This window comes from Suncus etruscus, chromosome 15 (assembly GCF_024139225.1).
Source record: "Suncus etruscus isolate mSunEtr1 chromosome 15, mSunEtr1.pri.cur, whole genome shotgun sequence".
Taxonomy (NCBI): domain Eukaryota; kingdom Metazoa; phylum Chordata; class Mammalia; order Eulipotyphla; family Soricidae; genus Suncus; species Suncus etruscus.
In genome coordinates, this window is record NC_064862.1 from 90448038 (window position 1) to 90465487 (window position 17450).

The 17450-nt window shown below is 54.7% G+C and overlaps 1 protein-coding gene across 1 annotated transcript; it reads right to left on the bottom strand.

Annotated features, from left to right (window-relative positions):
- Positions 1-881: 881 nt before the first annotated feature.
- Positions 882-17448, bottom strand: RGL3 (ral guanine nucleotide dissociation stimulator like 3). Its single transcript, XM_049788544.1, has 19 exons — positions 17397-17448; positions 16899-17012; positions 16191-16414; positions 16016-16069; positions 15646-15863; positions 11799-11953; positions 11482-11697; positions 9615-9718; positions 9427-9511; positions 6366-6422; positions 6189-6275; positions 5998-6030; positions 5805-5926; positions 4840-4935; positions 4688-4756; positions 4501-4597; positions 2837-2977; positions 2630-2744; positions 882-1340 (listed from the first exon to the last, which is right to left on the bottom strand). The coding sequence occupies exons 1-19, from the start codon at positions 17427-17429 to the stop codon at positions 1237-1239; spliced, it is 2124 nt and encodes a 707-aa protein (XP_049644501.1). The 5' UTR covers positions 17430-17448; the 3' UTR covers positions 882-1236.
- Positions 17449-17450: the final 2 nt, after the last annotated feature.

The following is a 17450-nucleotide window of genomic DNA, read 5'->3' on the forward strand; positions in this document are numbered from 1 at the left end:
ATAAAAGCAGAGCCAGGAGACAAATAGCCATATCCTAATGACATCAAACATAAGCCCCTAGATCCAGCTATGCCTGAAGCTGGCTCCACAGGATTACTCAATCATTTGAGTCGTGTTTTTTTGTTTGTTTGTTTGTTTGTTTGTTTTCTGCACAAGCCCGAAAGAACAGGAGGTTAGAGGTTCGGTCCAAAAGAACCCTGATGACTGCAGTGGTGGTGGGGGACCTAGCTGTTGTCTGGCTCAGAGCAGGTGATGGTGTCAGGCTGTTACTTTATTTTCACATTCTATACCCATTTTTTTTTCCTTTCTTTTGTCGGGTGTGTCTCAGGGGCTAGTCCTAGTTCTGTGCTCTGGAGTGAACCCCAGTGGCACTCAGGCATTGAACTAGGGTCCCACCCCACACAAGGGAAAAATTTTTTTGGGGGGTGGGCACACCTGGTGATGCTCAGGGTTTACTCCTGGCTATGCACTCAGAAATCATTCCTGGCTCAGTGGCCATATGAGAAGCCTGGGGATCGAACTGCGGTCTGTCCTACATTAGCACATGCAAGGCAGACGCCCTACAGCTTGCACCACACCTCTGGCAAATGTCTTAATAAAATCCTATATAACTTTTTCTGGTCCTGACCTTGAATTTTTTTTCTTTTCTCTCAGAGTGTGAATGAATACAGGCAGAAGCAAAAAACGTGAAAAGACAGGCTCCTGGGGCCAAAATAATAGCACAGTGGGGGAGGGCATTTGCTTGCAGGTGGCTGGCCTATGATTGATCCCCATAGAGTCCCCTTGAACCAACCAGGAGTGACCCCTTAACACAAAGCCAGAAGTATGCCCTGAGCATTGCCAGGTGTGGTTAAAAACCAAAAACCAAAAACAACTGACTCTTGTTTGATAGATAAATGTTGGACACAATTTCCATTTATTTCAGTGTCTTTGGAAGATACATGATTTTTCTGGAAAGAAATATGACCCCTACAATATCCCTTTCCTTCTTTTTAGTTTTTCCTTTCCTTCTTTTTAAGGATAGAAATTTTCAGGGGTGACTGGGAAATCTTTGGAATCAGGATCCAGTTCCATAAGGACCAGAGGGAGGGATTTTTCAATGAACTGAAGATGCACGGGTCATAGGTCATAGGACACAGGGTACAAAGAGCTCTCATGGGAAGCAGAAGTTTTTTTGGGGGAAGAGAACAACTTCTTATTGTCTGGGGCCAGAGGGAAGTTGCCTTGGGGAACAGCTCAGGTCGGGGAGATGGCACCCCCTCTTCGCCGCAACACGAAGTCTCCAGGTGCAGCCGGGCTCATAGCGTAGAAGACATTGGCATTGTCGGGGATCAGGAGCACTGGACAAGAGCACAGAGGCTGGTTAGAGGCCTGTCAAACCCCTACCCCACCTCCCTCCCCTCGGTCAGAGTCACTCCTCCATTCCCCAGAGTCAGGGCTGAGTCCACCCCATGTGCTCCCAGGGAACCTGCCCTTCACCCCAAAACCTGCTTCACATCTCCCCCTGCCCCCCACTGGCATGCACAACCTCCTCCTCTTCTGCCCTACTGGAATCCAGACAAGCTGTTCCCCAAGAAGAGACACACTCGAATCATTTCCTTCCACTCCTCAAAGTAACTTCCGGCCTCCACTATTTTTGGGTCCCCCAATTCTCTGTCCAGTGCAGGCTTTTTCATTTTGCTTTGCTTGGGGGCCACACCCAGAAGTACTCAGGGTTGACTCCCGGCTCTCTGCTCAGGGATCACTCCTGGCAGTCCTTGGGGGACCCAAGGATCAAACTCAGGGTCAGCTGTGCACAAGGCAAGCTCCTCCGCTGTACTATTGCTCTAGCCCAAACTTTTTTTTACTTTTTGGGCCGTATCTAGTGATGCTCAGGGCTGACTCCTGGCTCTGTGCTCAGGAACTCAGGAAAGAACTCCTAGCATTGTAGGGGGAACCCTATGCGATGCTGGGGGTCAAACCCTGATTGGTCTCATGCATACAGGCAAGCACCCTCCCCAATGTGCTATTGCTCCAGTCCTGCACACTCTAGGTGTTTTGCTTGTTTTTGCTTAGGCACTTGGAAATACTCAGGGGTTACTCCTGGCTCAGTGCTCAAGGATTTCTCCTGGCAGACGCAGGAGAACATATGGGATGCCGGGGATCGAACTCGGGTCAGCTGTGTGTGAGGCAAACGCCTTCTGCTCTGTTCTCTTGCTCCAGTCCCCAGTACATACTTTCAGGCTTGAATTCTTATCTTGAATATGGTCACTTTCAGACCTCCAGCCTATCTGCACCACCCTGGGATCTCGAATCCAATGGAGCTCAGAGGTTACTCCTGGCTCAGTACTCAGAGGTCATGACTGATGGCGCTTGGGGGACCAGGTAGTGCCAGGGAGTGAGCCCTGATTTCCTGCATGTAAAGCCTGAACCCAGCCCTGTGAGCCTCCCCTCAGGCTCGCAAGTCAGAATTTCAATCGCTCGCATAGCTCACTCCCATGCCAAGATTCAAGAACTTAGAGGTCCAGTGGTGGGTCTGGATAAACTTGAAGCTGGGCCAATTCGAGTTCCAAAGCCCTGCTGAATCCCACAGTACCCAGCTGGGCTGTGGCCCTTTGGGCTTTCTCTGCCACCCCTGGCATCTGCTCACCCTTGTCCCCTGGAAGGACCTGAAACAGCTGGTAGTCTCGGGGCTTCGGCTGGGCAACGTTGTGCTTCTCCAGGGCTCTCTGAACCACGCTGGGCGCCTTATCCTGGCTGGTGAGCTGGGTAGGGAGGCAGGCAGTGAGTGAATCTGGCCAAGCCCCCAATACCCATCAATTCCTGACAGCAGCGCCCCCAGCCCCGAGGGCCTCACCAGGATACTCCGGTACAGGTTCCCGTGGTCATTATCAATGCTGACACGGATGACGCGGGCCTCGGCGCCCGGCTGCCCAGGGAGTGGCAAGGCCTGGCTGCTCAGGGGTCTGGGACCTGTCAGCTCCGAGCTCAGAGGCAGCTGCATTGGCGGAAGCAGAGGCTGAGTGCGGGGGAGAGAGAGAGGCTCCCCCAGTTCAAGGATGGGTCGAGCAGGGTCTCCGGCCCATCCCAAGTTGGGCGCATGCACCCACACAAGTACCCCTTGTTGCAGCAATAGCAGAAGCGGTTCAACATAACACGAGTGGGGACTGGAGAGGTAGCACAGTGGTAGGGCATTTGCCTTGTATGCAGACAAATGAGACAGACCTGGGTTCGATTCCTGGCATCCCATATGATCCCTCAAGGAGTGACTTGTTTGTTTGTTTGTTTGTTTGTTTTTGGGCCACACTCGTTTGATGCTCAGGGGTTACTCCTGGCTAAGCGCTCAGAAATTGCCCCTGGCTTGGGGGGACCATATGGGACGCCAGGGATTGAACCTCGGTCACGATCTTTCCTTGGCTAGTGCTTGCAAGGCAGACACCTACCTCTAGCGCCACCTCGCCCGCCCCAGGAGTGATTTCTGAACACAGAGCCAGGAGGAACCCCTGAGCACTGCCGGGTCTGGTCCCAAAACCAAACCAAAACACATGAGTGCAGGTCACCAGGCAATGCTGTGGGCTTCGGGGGTAGAGAGAGGTTCAAATGCTGCTGGGGGCTGTGGGTAGGGCAGTCTGGGCCCTGAGCACTGTGTGCAATTTGGGCTTTTGCGTTGAATTTGTCACTCCTTCACCGTGGATCCTGGCAAAAGCATTGGAGGCCAGAGGGACAGGACAGATGGGAGGCACTTGTCTTGCACACAGCTGACCTGAGTTTGAGCGCTGGTGCCCCATAGGGTGCTCCTTAACCCCTACCAGGAGTGATCCCTGAATGCAGAGCCAGGTGTCAGCCCTGAGCACTACTGCGTGTGATCCAAAAACCAAATAAAAACTCAAGTAAGTTGAAGACTAGAGTCAAAACACAGCAGGGGGGCCCGGAGAGATAGCACAGCAGCGTTTGCCTTGAAAGCAGCCGATCCAGGACCAAAGGTGGTTGGTTCAAATCCCGGTGTCCCATATGGTCCCCCGTGCCTGCCAGGAGCTATTTCTGAGCAGACAGCCAGGAGTAACCCCTGAGCACCGCCGGGTGTGGCCCAAAAACCAAAAAAAAAAAAAAAAAAAAAAACAGCAGGGAGGGCGTTTGCCATGCAGGCACCCAACCTGGGTTGGATCCCCGACATCCAATAGGGTCCCCCGAGCCTGCCACAAATGATTCCTGAGCACAGAGCCAGGAGTAACCCTAAGCACTGCTGAGTATGACCCCCCCCTCAAATCTCCCAGGGGCTGGAGTGATAGCAATAGCAGTAAGGCATTTGCTTTACATGTGACCGACCCATGACAGACCCAGGTTCAACCCCTGGGTTCCCATATGGTTCCCAGAGCCTACCAGGAGTGATTTCTGAGTACAGAGCCAGGAATAACCCTGAGCACTGCCAAGTATGACCCCGCCAAAAAAACTCCATTATTCCCCCCACCCAAAGCCTCAAGTAAATCATTTAAGGAAACACCACACACTCCATCCTGGTACCTTAAAGCTGGGGAGCTGAGGTCCTGGAGAGGCTGGAGGACTGCCTGGAGGAGGGTCCCTGCTTCTCGGACTGGAAGGAGGGGACCCTGGTGACAGACTGAGAGAAAAGCAGAGTCAAGGTGGGGGGCATGATTCTGATCTCTGACCTCACCATCTCATCACCTGCCCTTGCCCTCATGGGCCTCACCTGGAGGTGGGGGACGGCGGCTCCCCGGGGCTCCCAGCGGGCGGAGAGCCTCGTTCTCTTGACAGCTTCCTGGCCAGAGCAGGGAGATTCGGGCAGACTCAGTGCTCTGAGCAGCATCCACATCCCGCCCCCCCACTCACTCCAAAACTCACGCACTGAGGCGCTTGGTGAGGCTGATGCGCCTCCGCACGCGTGGGGAGCTTGGGCAGGAGGCGGCGGGGGGCTCGATGACCCTCGAGACCCGGTAGCTGAAGACACAGAAGGCGCAGCTCAGAGCCCCAAAACAGGTGGGCATCGGGGGTCATACCAGGTCATGGGGTATTTGGGTATCAGACAGGCGGCAGACTGCCTGGGAATGGTGGGACCAGAACTGACTCATGGTTAGAAGGTCTCTGAGGACCCCCGGGCATGATGTTCAGGGGTTGTAGAAACAGAAATTAGGAGCTGAGGCTATAGCACAGTGGATAGGGAGTTTGCCTTGCACCTGGATGACTGAAGTTAGATTCCCGGCATTGCATATGGTGCCCCCTGAGCCTACCAGGAGTAACCCCTGAGCACTACCGAGTGTGGCCGATAAACCAACCCCCCTCGGGGCCGGAGAGATAGCATGGAGGTAAGGCATTTGCCTTGCATGCAGAAGGACAGTGGTTCAAATCTGGCATCCCATATGGTCCCCCGAGTCTGCCAGGAGCGATTTCTGAGCATAGAGCCAGGAATAACCCCTGAGTGCTGCCGGGTGTGACCCCCCCAAAAAAAAAACCAAAAAAAAACACTCCTACGAAATAAAGAAAATTAGGGGCCGGAGTGATGACACCACAATGGGGAGGGTGTTTGCCTTGCACCCGGCCAACCTGGGTTCTATCCCTGGCATCCCATATAGTCTCCCGAGCAACGCCAGGAATGTAACCCCCGAGCACTGCCAGGTATGACCCAAAAACCAAAAACAAAGGAATAGAAGGTGGATTGGGAGGAGAAACTTCCAGGAAGCAGAGCTTGTTGGTCTGGTAGTTGAGAATACAGGTGCTGGGTTGGATGGGATTCTGTCTGGAGAGAAGGGGAGGTGTGGGGGGCCAGTGGTGAGGGTGTCGGGGTGTCCAAGCTTGGGGGGAGGCCTCACCTCTGCTCTTCGCTCAGCTGCCTCTGGGAGCGCAGGGCGGCCAGCACCTCAGGTTTCGGGGTCAGGCAGTAAAGGCCACAGCGTCTCTGCAGCTGCTGGATGCGGGCCAGCACCTCCCATTCCTGCAGGGGCAGCGCTGAGACCCTACCCAGGACCCCTCAAGTCCCAACCCCCCACCCCTGGGCCCTCTCACCTTTCTCCTCTTCTCGAAGTTGATGAGGTCCCCCTAGGGACAGACAGGACATCTCAAGGGAGTCCCCAAGGTCAAGCGCCAAGGACAGGGAGGGAAAGAAAGTGCTCGATCCGTGGTGCTCTAGGGGGGCTGGAGTGGGGAGGGGTGGAGGGACCAGGCTCGAGTCAGGGGGCAAAGGTCAGGGGTCAGACCTCCAGCATATCCGGCAGGGCTGTATCCAGCATGACCAGGTCGGTGAGGAAGGTGCCAAGGTAGGGCACGGGGCCTGGTGGCAGCGTCTGTGGTCCCCAAAGATCAGGTCACTCACAACTAAGCCAAACCCATCATGTTGACACCCCAGAACCCTCAACCCCAAACCCCACACTCACTGTGGTTGGGTTTCCGGAAGGTGGGTTTTCCTCTTGGGGGCCCTCAGAAGCTTCCTCCTGGGAGATGAGATAGCTGAGGAGTCTTGGGGTGTCTTTTTTTAAGGGAGGCACACCCATTGGCGCTCAGGGATTATTCTTGGCTCTGTGCTCAGAAATATTTCCTGGCAAATTCAGGGGACCTTATGGGATGCTGGGGATCGAACCTGGGTCTGTCCCGGGTTTGGCAGCGTGCAAGGCAAATGCCCTACCGCTGTACTATCTTTCTAGCTTCTTTTTTTTTTTTCTTGGTTTTTGGGCCACACCCGGTAATGCTCAGGGATTACTCCTGGCTATGTGCTCAGAAGTTGCTCCTGGCTTGGGGGACCATATGGGACACCGGGGGATCGAACCGCAGTCCGTCCAAGGCTAGCGCAGGCAAGGCAGGCACCTTACCTTTAGCGCCACCACCCGCCCCATCTTTCTAGCTTCTAATCAAAACTCTTGAATAAGCACATGTGGGTGGGGTAGTTCGGAATTCAGAGCCTGAGTGCAGGCCCCCAGTTTTAGGGGTGGCAGGGAAGGGGCCCTATAAAATTTTGCAGCCCAGTGTTTATTTAAGGAACCTGCACTGGGAATAAGTAAAGCAGTTGCGCTTCAGTTTTAGTGGCTACAGCTGGCTGACTCCTTCCTTGAGGAGAATCGGGGAATCAATCTGGAGATTTGGGGCACCCTATGGGGTGCTGGGTTTAGATGGCTTTGTGTAAGGCAAACGTGCACAGGCCAATGTATTATTGCTCCAGCCCAAGGAAATGAATCTTTTTTGATTTGTTGTTGTTTGTTTGTTTGTTTTGGTATTTGGGTCACACCCGGCAGTGCTCAGTGTTTATTCCTGGCTTTGCTCTCAGAAATTGCTCCTGAAGGAGCCGGAGAGATAGCACAGCGGTAGGGTGTTTGCTTTGCACGTAGCTGAATTCAGGACTGATGGTGGTTCTCGAATCTTGGCATCCCCAAGCCTGCCAGGAACAATTCTCTGGCCCCCTTGGGGTGTCTTTTAGCTGCCCCTTGGGGATTACTCTCAGCGATGTGGGGTGCCAATTTCAGTGGTACATGCAGCCATGAAACACCTCTCTCCAGGATCAAATGTGGGATTTTTTTAATCATGTCTCTGGGTCCAGATTTTGGGGGGGGGGCAGAAGGTGGGGGTTGGCAGAAGGTGGGGGTTGGCATGTACAGAAGATGCTCAGGAACTATTACAAGTTCTGTGTTCAGGAGTACCTCCTTCTGGTATTGGAGAAAGGGACCCCAGGTATTCCTGGGGATCAAAGAAGTCTTCCCGGAGGGACTATCATTCTGGGGTCACCCATTCAAGGAACTGCTTCCGGTCAGGTCAAAAGGCCACAGAACAGAGAACAGAAGGAACCAACTTGACTTCTGTCAGGTAAGAACTTGGCAGAAAAAAAATGGGGGGTGGGTGAGAGGAGCTGGAGCCATAGAACAGTGGTAGGTTTGCCTTGCGCACAGTTGACCCAGGACAGACTTGGGTTTGATCCCAGTGTCTCATATGACCCCCTAAGCCAGGAGCGATTTCTGAGTGCAGAGTCAGGAGTAACCCCGAGTGCCACCGTATGTGACCCAAAAGAGAAAGAGAGAGAGAGAGAGAGAGAGAGAGAGAGAGAGAGAGAGAGAGAATGTGAATGCTGTGTGGGAGGGTCCTCTATCCAAGAGGTCAGCATGAAGAACTTTCTAGAAGGGCCGGAGGATAGTACATCGAGGAAGGTGTTTGCCTTGTACACAGCTTACACAGCTGACCAGGTAAATCCCCAGCATCCGATATTGTCTCTTGAGCACTACCAGCAGTGATTCCTGAGTGCAGAGTCAAGAGTAGGCCCTGAATACCTCGTGTAACCCAAGAACACAACAGCAAGAAAGAACTTTCTAGAAAGAGGGAGAATGTTTAAGGCTAGAGCGATTGTACAGCAGGTAGGGTGTTTGCCTTATACGCATCTGACCTGGGTTCTTCCCATGGCATCCCACAGGGTCCCTGGAGCCTGAGTACAGAGCCAGGAGTAAGCCCTGAGCACCACCAGGTGTAACCCCCAAACAACAAAAACCATGGGGGGACTGGGTCAAAATGATAGTAAAGTGGGAGGGCATTTGCTTTGCATGCTGCTGACCTGGGTTCAGTCCCCACATTCCACAAGGCCCCCCAAGCACTGCCAGGTGTGATTCCTGAGTGCAGAGCCAGAAGCCAGCCCTGTCAGGTATGGTCCAAAAACTTAAAAAAAAAAAAAAAAGAGGGGCCGGGCGGTGGCGCTGGAGGTAAGGTGCCTGCCTTGCCTGCGCTAGCCTAGGACGGACCGCAGTTCGATCCCCCGGCGTCCCATATGGTCCCCCAAGAAGCCAGGAGCAACTTCTGAGCGCATAGCCAGGAGTAACCCCTGAGCGTCACAGGGTGTGACCCAAAAACAAAAACAAAAACAAAAAAAAAAAAAGAAAGAAAAGGGGGGGGGAGGCGCAGGATTTCAGCTCCCCTGCCTTGGGCTGTGCCCCCACATAAACAGCACAGCCTCCTGGCAGAGGGAACCCGGTTCGTCTTCAGAATGTCACTCAGGCCAGCAGCTGCAAATTCTTGGGCCCTGGCTTATCAAAGTCAAGTCCAGTCCTTAGCGCATTTCTTTCCTTTTTCCCTGCCCCCCTTTCATAGGGCTGTGCCCTCAAGGGCCCTTCACCCTGGGACTTCTGGTATTTGTTGAACGAATAAATAAGGCCGTGTTGGGGGAGTGATAGTCAGAGCCTCAGAGGAGGAAGATCCTTGAACTCAAACAAGTCCAAGGTCATTCATTAATAAAACGACAACAACACCCACCAACAACATAGTTTTTCTCCTTGTTTCCCTTCAAACCGGAGATATGGGGGTGGTGTCCATGTGGTTCTAGGAATCCAACCCTGGGTTCCCGCATACACCATGCTCCCTGCCCCCATCCCCATCATGCTTGAAAGGACAGAGGCTGTTATGACTACAAGCAATGTCCCCAGCCTGCCCCCTCTATCTTCAGGGCACCCCCACTTTTCTCAGCCCTACCTGGGAGAGAATTTCCCGGCTGCTAAGGTGATTGTTTTCATCTGAAAAAATCTGGGAGAGTTTCCTGAAGGTGGACAGAGGTTCCCTGTAGGGACAGAAGAGTGGTCAAGGGGGGATTGGTGTGCAGGGTTGAAGTTGGTGGCATCGTCACTGCCCTCTCCCCCTCGTTACGCCATCACCAGGCTCACCGGCTCACAGCCCCCCAGCTGCGCTTAAGCCTGTAGATGGGGTTGGACTGGAGTGCAGAGAGGATGGCCCGCAAGGATGAGAAGTTGCGAAGTTCCCGGCAACGCTGTGGGGGGCATGGAGTGGGGGGCTGTTAGTCAGCTGCTAGTCTGCCTCCTTGCAGGAGCTTTGGTTTGGGGGCCCCACCAGCAGATAGGGGTCATTATCAGAAATGCTTGCAGAGAACAGAGCTCAATTTCTGGGTTCCTACAGACCAACTTGAGCTTGAAGTCCTTTGATCTTGTGCCTGTCAGGATTTGCGTGTTGGCTGGTTTTGACTGACATGAAGCCCTGGACCCAGTAGGATCTGTGTGAGCCCCAGCTCTGTGTGGGTCACCCCAGTGGTGATACTCAGGGGAACCCTATATGCCAGGGATCAAACCAAGGACCTCCTGCATGCAAAGCTGTGCTCAGCTCTTTGACATCTGCCAGGCCAGATCTTGTGTTTTTTTTTTGCGGGGTGGGTGTGGGGTGGGCATTGCTCACTCCTGGTAATTCTCAGTTTCTATGCCTAGTTATGCACTCAGAAATCACTCCTAGCAGTATTCTAATTCTTCATCATCATCATCATCATATGGGGTGCGGAAGATAGAACCCGATTAGGAACATGCAAGGCAAGCTCCCTCCCTGCTAACCTATCGCCTGGACCCCAAGATCCTGCAACTTCTGAGCTCAGGTCAGAACCCAGCACCTTGCCTCATGCAGAACCCCCAGTTCCTGTTGATCTAACGAGCTCCCAGAGCTCACCCTGGAACCTCCAGTCCCACAATACCCAACTTAGATTGTGCCTTGGACCTTGATTTTTTCTCATATTTGTAATTTCTTCCTAAACCCTAATGCCCGAGGCGACCCCCACCTTCTTGAACTCCAATCTCAATCCAGGTAGCAATCTTCAGTCCCCCAAACCCAGGCCATATGACCAAGCCCTTTGGTGGGCTCAGGGAACCAACCATAAGGGGTGTCGGGGATCATGCACTACGCACTGTGGAAGCTGAACTATGGCTGTGGTCCCAAGAACCCCAATTCTTTCTCTCCCTTTCTGCCTTGTGGCTCCTGTCCAGCCCCAGATCATCTTTCTGGAATTTTGACCTCTGCTCTGGGCTTCATCTCTGCTCCAGTCCTGTTCACTCCCCCTCACTCCCTGGGACAGGAGCCACCCCAACTCAATTCACATTCTCAGCTCCCCTTCTTCTCCCCACCCTTGGGTCCCAGAGGGCCCAGCCCTGTATCTAATCCCCTGCTTACACCAAGACCCGCCATTTTCCCCACCTACCGTTCCCGCCCACAATTTAAGACCACGCCCCAAGTACTAAACCACGCCCACAAGTGCTATGCCACACCCACTTTTCCCCTCCCACCGCTCAGCCCACAAGCACTAAGTCCCACCTTTTACTTCCTCTCCTAGTCTCCGCCCACTAGCCCGCAAACCACGCCCCTGCCGTCAGGCCCCGCCCACACAACGCCTCAGTTCTGCCTCAGTCCCCGCCCGTGTCCTCTCAAGCCACGCCCCCGCTCTTCTAATCCCCGCCCACACCACATCCTATTGGTTTGTCCCTGCCTACACACGCCCCTGTTCTTCCAAACCCCGCCCACACCAAGTCCCTTTCTCTTTGATCCCCGCCTGCACCACGCCCCCTTTTCTTCTAGTCCCCGCCCACATCGCATCCTTATTTGTTAGACCCCACCCACACCACGCCCACGCAGTCTAGTCCCCGCCCACAAGCATCCCTATTCTGTAATCCCCGCCCACACCACGCCCCTTTTTACTCCTAACCCCGCCCACACCACTTCCGGGTCCTCCCAGCCCCTACCCCAGGCCTGGGCCCGCACCTGCGCAATGCGGATCCACTTCTCCAGCCTCTGCGCGCGCTGCGGGGCGGCCAGGCCCGGCTCCCCCAGCACGGAGCCCAGCACGCAGCCCGTCACCGTGTTGAACTGGGTCACTGTGGCGCGCACCGTGGGGGCGCTGCCCGCAGCTCCGGGCCTGTCCCGCTGCGACCACACGGAGCCCAGGCATTCCCAGGGCCGCACGCGGGAGAAGAGCTCCTGAGGGTCGGACCCTGGGTTAGAGGAACCGGCGCCCCCAGCCTCGCACCCAGTTCCACGGGGCACGAGCTGCACCTCTCAATCCCCCTCCCCGGCCTCACCGCGTCCAGCAGGGTCAGCTGCTCGGCCACTTCGTCCACACTGAAGTCCAGCAGCTCAGGGCCTTCCTGACCCACTTCATCCTCCTCCTCCTCCTCTTCCCGGCAGTCTTCCTGGGTGTCTGATCTGGGGTTCTGGGCAGCAGCACCCAGAGAGCCTGAGAAAGAGAAGATGCTGGGACTCGAGGCCCCCTGTGTGACTTTGGCAACAACCCCTAGAGTCCCTAAGCCTTTTCCTCCTTATTTTATCTGAAGGGGGAGTCGTTTGGGGCCACACCTGGCAGTGCCCAGGGCAAGATCCATTAAGTTCATTTTTCTTCTCGCACTGTTCAGAAATATTTGTTCCCACAACCGTCAAACGGGGCTCCTAAAGCACTGGGAACCTAAGAACTGAATATTTGTTGTCTTTGTGTTTAGAACCACGTTCAACAGTGCTCAGGGGATACGCCCCATTCCGTGCTCCAAGGTCACTTATGGCAGTGCTGCTGCTGAGGTATGGATATGCAGTGCTGGGGGCTGGACTTTGGGTATTTTTTTTTTTTGGGTGGAAGGATCTGCACTCAGGAGTCACTACTGGGGGGTGCTTGAGGGACCATATGGGATGCTGGGGATTGAACCCGGGTCAGTCTCATGCAAGGCAAGCCCCTTACCCACTATACTGTCTCTCCAGCCTGTTTTTTTTTTTTTTTTAGGTTTGTTTCTGCTTTGGGGGCCACACCCAGCGATGCTCAAAGGCTACTCTGGACTGTGCTCAGAAATTACTCCTGGTAGACTCAAGAGTCCATATAGGATGCCAGAGATAGACCCCTGGTCAACTGCATGCAAGGCAAATGCCCTACCTGCTGTGCTATTGCTCCAGCTCCAAAGGTTTTTGAATTTTTATTTAAATGTTGTTGTTTTTTTATTAAGTACCCAACCCTCTGGACTATTTCTCCCCCATTCCGTTTTTTCTTTTTTTTTCTTTTTTCTTTTTCTTTTTTTTTTTTTTTTTTTTTGGTTTTTGGGCCACACCCAGTAACGCTCAGGGGTTACTCCTGGCTATGCACTCAGAAGTTGCTCCTGGCTTGGGGGACCATATGGGACACCGGGGGATCGAACCGCGGTCCGTCCAAGGCTAGCGCAGGCAAGGCAGGCACCTTACCTTTAGCGCCACCGCCCGGCCCCCATTCCGTTTTTCTAATGGGGAGGGGGTTTGGGTCACACATGGTGGCGTTTAGGGATTACTCCTAACTCTGTGCTCAGAAATCGCTCCTGGCTTGGGGGACCATATGGGACGCCGGAGATCGAACCATCATCCTTCCTGGGTCAGCGGTGTGCAAGGCAAGTGCCCTACTGCTGTGCTATCTCTCCAGTCCCCTGGACCACTTTTTTTTGGGGGGGAGGCCACACCCAGTGACGCTCAGGGGTTACTCCTGGCTATGCGCTCAGAAATTGCTCCTGGCTTGGGGGACCATATGGGACGCTGGGGAATAGAACCATGGTGGTTATTGCATGCAGGGCAAACACCCTATGGCTTGCACCACCACTCTGGTCCTATCTTTTTTCTTTTTAATTTTTTTCTTTCCCTCTTTGCTCAGTAGCTACAGGCTACTCCATATCCATTCCGGGAGGGGAGAATTTGAGGCTGACGTGGGTCCAGGGTCTCCAGTTCTCTCCCCAGGGGCAAGATAAACTCTCTAAACTGTGGACTGAAGACTTGCTTCCAGCTTAGGACTCTCACCTTTCACTGCCAGCTCCCTCTGATCCTTATCTTCAGCATCAGCATCCCTAATTCCTCCTTAATCTGTTTTACAAAGAAGCCACCAAGTTGCAGCTGTTTGATCCTCAGTGCTTTCCCTCCCCTTTCAGTCTTCAAAAGATATAAGACAGCAGGTCTTTACCTGCTTTGTAATCAGCCAACCAGGGGCTCTATCCTTAGCATCCCACATGGTTCCCCAGTTTTCCTGGAGTGATTCCCGAGTGCACAGCCTGGAGTAACAGGTGAGTGCTGCAGGGTGTGGTCTGAAAATTAAAAAAGTAAAAATAAGGGGCCTGGGGGCCGGTGAGGTGGCACTAGAGGTAAAGTGTCTGCCTTGCAAGCACTAGCCAAGGAAGGACTGCAGTTCGATCCCCCGGCATCCCATATGGTCCCCCCAAGCCAGGGGTGATTTCTGAGCACTTAGCCGGGAGTAACCCCTGAGCATCAAATGAGTGTGGCCGAAAATAATAATAATAATAATAACAACAATAATAATAATAATAATAATAATAATAATAATGGGCCTGAGCGATAGCACAGCTGTAGGGTGTTTGTCTTGCACATGGCCAACTCTGGATGGACCCGGGTTCAATCCCCAGCATCCCATATGGTCCCCTGAGCCTGCCAGGAGCAATTTCTTAGTGTAGAGCCAGGAGGAACCCCTAAGCACTGTTGGGTGTGGTCCAAAATCCCAAAATTAATAAATAAAAACAAAAAATTAAAAATTGGAGGCTGAAGCGACAGCACAGCAGGTAGGGAGGTTGCCTTGCACATGGCTGACCTGGGTTTGATCTCTGGCATTCCATAGGTCCCCAAGCCTGCCAGGAGTAACTTCTGAGCACAGTACCAAAAGAACCCCTGAGCGCTGCTGGCTGTAACTAAAAACACACCATTTTAATATTAAAAATAAATAAAAATAAAAAATTTCAGGGGCCAGAGAAGTAGAACAGCAAGTAGGGCCTTTTTCTTGCAGGCAGCCAACTGGGGTCTGATCCCTGGCATCCTCTATGGTCCCCTGATCCAACCAGGAGTGATCCCCAAGTACAGGAATAAGCCCTGAGCATCTCCAGGTGTGGCCCAAATAATGAAGAAAAAATATGTTTGTTTTTGTTTTTGGTTTTTGGGTCACACCCGGTGGTGCTCAGGGGTCACTCCTGGCTGTCTGCTCAGAAATAGCTCCTGGCAGGCACGGGGGACATATGGGACACCGGGATTCAAACCAACCACCTTAGGTTCTGGATCGGCTGCTTGCAAGGCAAGCACCGCTGTGCTATCTCTCTGGGCCTGAAAAAAATGTTTTAACAGGGCAGTGTGAGGGGGCTGAGAAATTGTATGTGAGGGGGTCACAAGGCACAGGCAATGGTGGGTTCACGGGTCCACATACAAATATTTCCTTTCTGCCCAAGTCCTCTATGACAGAAGGTGGCAAACCTTTGGGAGGAGCACAACCAGTGGTGTTCAGAGGTTCCACTTGGCTCTGTGCTCAGGAATCACTCCTGGTGATGTTAGGGGAGGAACCCTATGGGATGCCAGGATCAAACCCAGGACAGCAACATGCAAAGCAAAGCAAATCCTTTCTGCCAAGGATCAGGATCTTGGCCAACACCTGGGTCAATGGCAGACCCCAGTGATGTTTCCCTTTCAGTGAAAGCCCCACATTCTAGTGAGGATCAGCCGTGTCTGTCCGTGTAATGAAAGGCTCAATCCTGGTCACCCAGCGCCAAGCCCTTACTTATTTCCTTGGTTCCTGGCCTTATTCTGGATTCTGGGGGTGCCCAAAGCCCTGCTAGGAGCTAAATATTTGTGGAATGAATGTGGAGTCCAGTGAGATGTTCGCTTACATTTGCATTTCATGATCCTAATCAAGCATCAGAACTGAGGAGCCCCTAAAGACAGGGACCTTGCCTTGCACGCAGCTGACCCCCAGATTCAAAATCTGACACCATCATATGGTTCCCAAAAGTACCACCAGGAGAGATGTAACCCAAACCCATCCCTAAGGAATTAGATCTGGGTCTACAGCCCCTCAAGGAAGAAGGGAGCGGTTGCAGGGTGGCAGAACCCCTGGGAAACTCCTGGTCAGGCCACCATGGGCACTCCCCAAACCCTCACCTCCTCCCCAGGCTTGGTGAAGAGGCTGCTGGTCTTTTTTGAGTTCTTCGGCCTCCAGGAAATCTCTGCGCAACTTCTCCGCCTGCTGGGCCTCGGGACCCCCTGGGGCTGCCCAGCCCAGAAAGGTGCAGATGCTGCTGAGGTCGGGGTAAGCAGGTGGGTCCCAGAAATCCCGAGGATGGTCCTGGAGCCAGGAACCCAGCACGGACACCACCGACCTGGACAGAGGGCGTGGCTTCGATGGGCATGATTTTATGTGGGCGTATCTTCTAGTTGACATGTGGGTGTGGTCTAAAGTTTGGGTTTTCTGCACACCTAAATCCCCCAGGCGTGCATTTTCACCTCCTGGGTGCCCCACTGGCCGACCCACCTGAGGTCCCTGTTGAAAGCCGGATCGCCGCCATCCTCAGGCTTCGCCATGTGCCTGGAAAAGAGCCCCCCGCATCCAGTCAGATGAAGGACCAAGTATGGGGGAGCCCAAGGGGACTTATCGGGGTTCCTGGGCAGAGGACTGGGGGAGAGCTGGGAGCGTCCAGGGCGGGCACCTGAGCGTTGGCCCCGGGGGTGATGGCAGGAGGAGGCCCAGCAGGCGGCTGGTGGGCACGAAGGCGCGGTGGGTGGCCAGGAAGGCGGGCACAAAGCTGGGGTCCTGCTCCCGGTCCCCCAACACCAGCTCACGAACCAGCCGATCCAGCTGTGCTGCCCGGAGCGCGCGCACTTTGCTGGTGCGGTAATGCAGGAAGGCGTCGGCGGGTGCGGGGCTGGAGATCTGGGGGGCAGGGGTAGGTGAGATTTAGAGACGTGCCCCTTAACCCCTCACCTTCGCCCCGCGTCCTCTTTCCCATAGCACTCATCGATCTCGCTACCCGGACCGGGATCCTGTTTCTGATCGTGTCCTCACACCCACTGAGATCCGCGCGCTGTGCTGGGGACACCCCGATCTCCAAGGTGCCGGCCGCCCCCTCTTTGCACACCTGGCAATTCTCTCTGCTCTCCGGGAGGCTGATCTGGGACCCTGCCCTGCGCCCCACCCAGACCACGGCCTGGCAGTAACTCCCAGAGCTCCGCCCCTTCCACCCACCCATCCACGGGTGCCCCCCACTCGCCCAGACCCCTTTCCTGGCCTTCCCCACTTGCGCACTTCGCCTCACCGCAGCTGCCCCTAGCCTCGATGGCCGCTAAGCCTCACCCTGTCCCCGCCTCCCGTTCCGAGGCAGGGCCCGCCCTCACCTGGCGGCCTTGTCCCCGCTCACCTGGCCGCCCCCCGGGCCCTGCTCCGGGCTCCCCCGCTGGCTGCGCTGGCGCCGGAGGGAGACGCTGTACACCGCCCCGTCCTCCGTCTCCTCGCCCCAGTCCTGCAGCGGGGCCTGGGCGCCGAAGCCCGCTCAGGACGCAGCCTGGGGGAGCTGGTCACCCCGGTCCTCGCCATCCGCAGCTCAGCTCTGCGCCCCCTTTCCCTTTCCACCCCTTTTCCCAGCTCCAGATCTTGGACACAGGGTGGGGGGAGAACAGGCAGCGGCGCCAGGTCCTGGGAGAATGGGGTGCAGACGGGGCACCCCCTACTCCTCCCGCAGATGCACTCAGAGGCATCCCCACCCCACCCCACCTCCGACCCAGCCACTCGAAATAGGACTTTGGGGGCCGGTAAGAGGGATCTGAAGTTTGGGAGAGAAGTTTGGAGAGCCCAGGAACTTCGGGACCTAGAGGCCCTCCGAGTTGTGGGGTCCCGGCCCCCTCAACGACCCCCTTACCAGGGCGAGCTCCTTGCTCGCGCTCCGCTCCATGGCCCGCGCCCGACCCGGTCC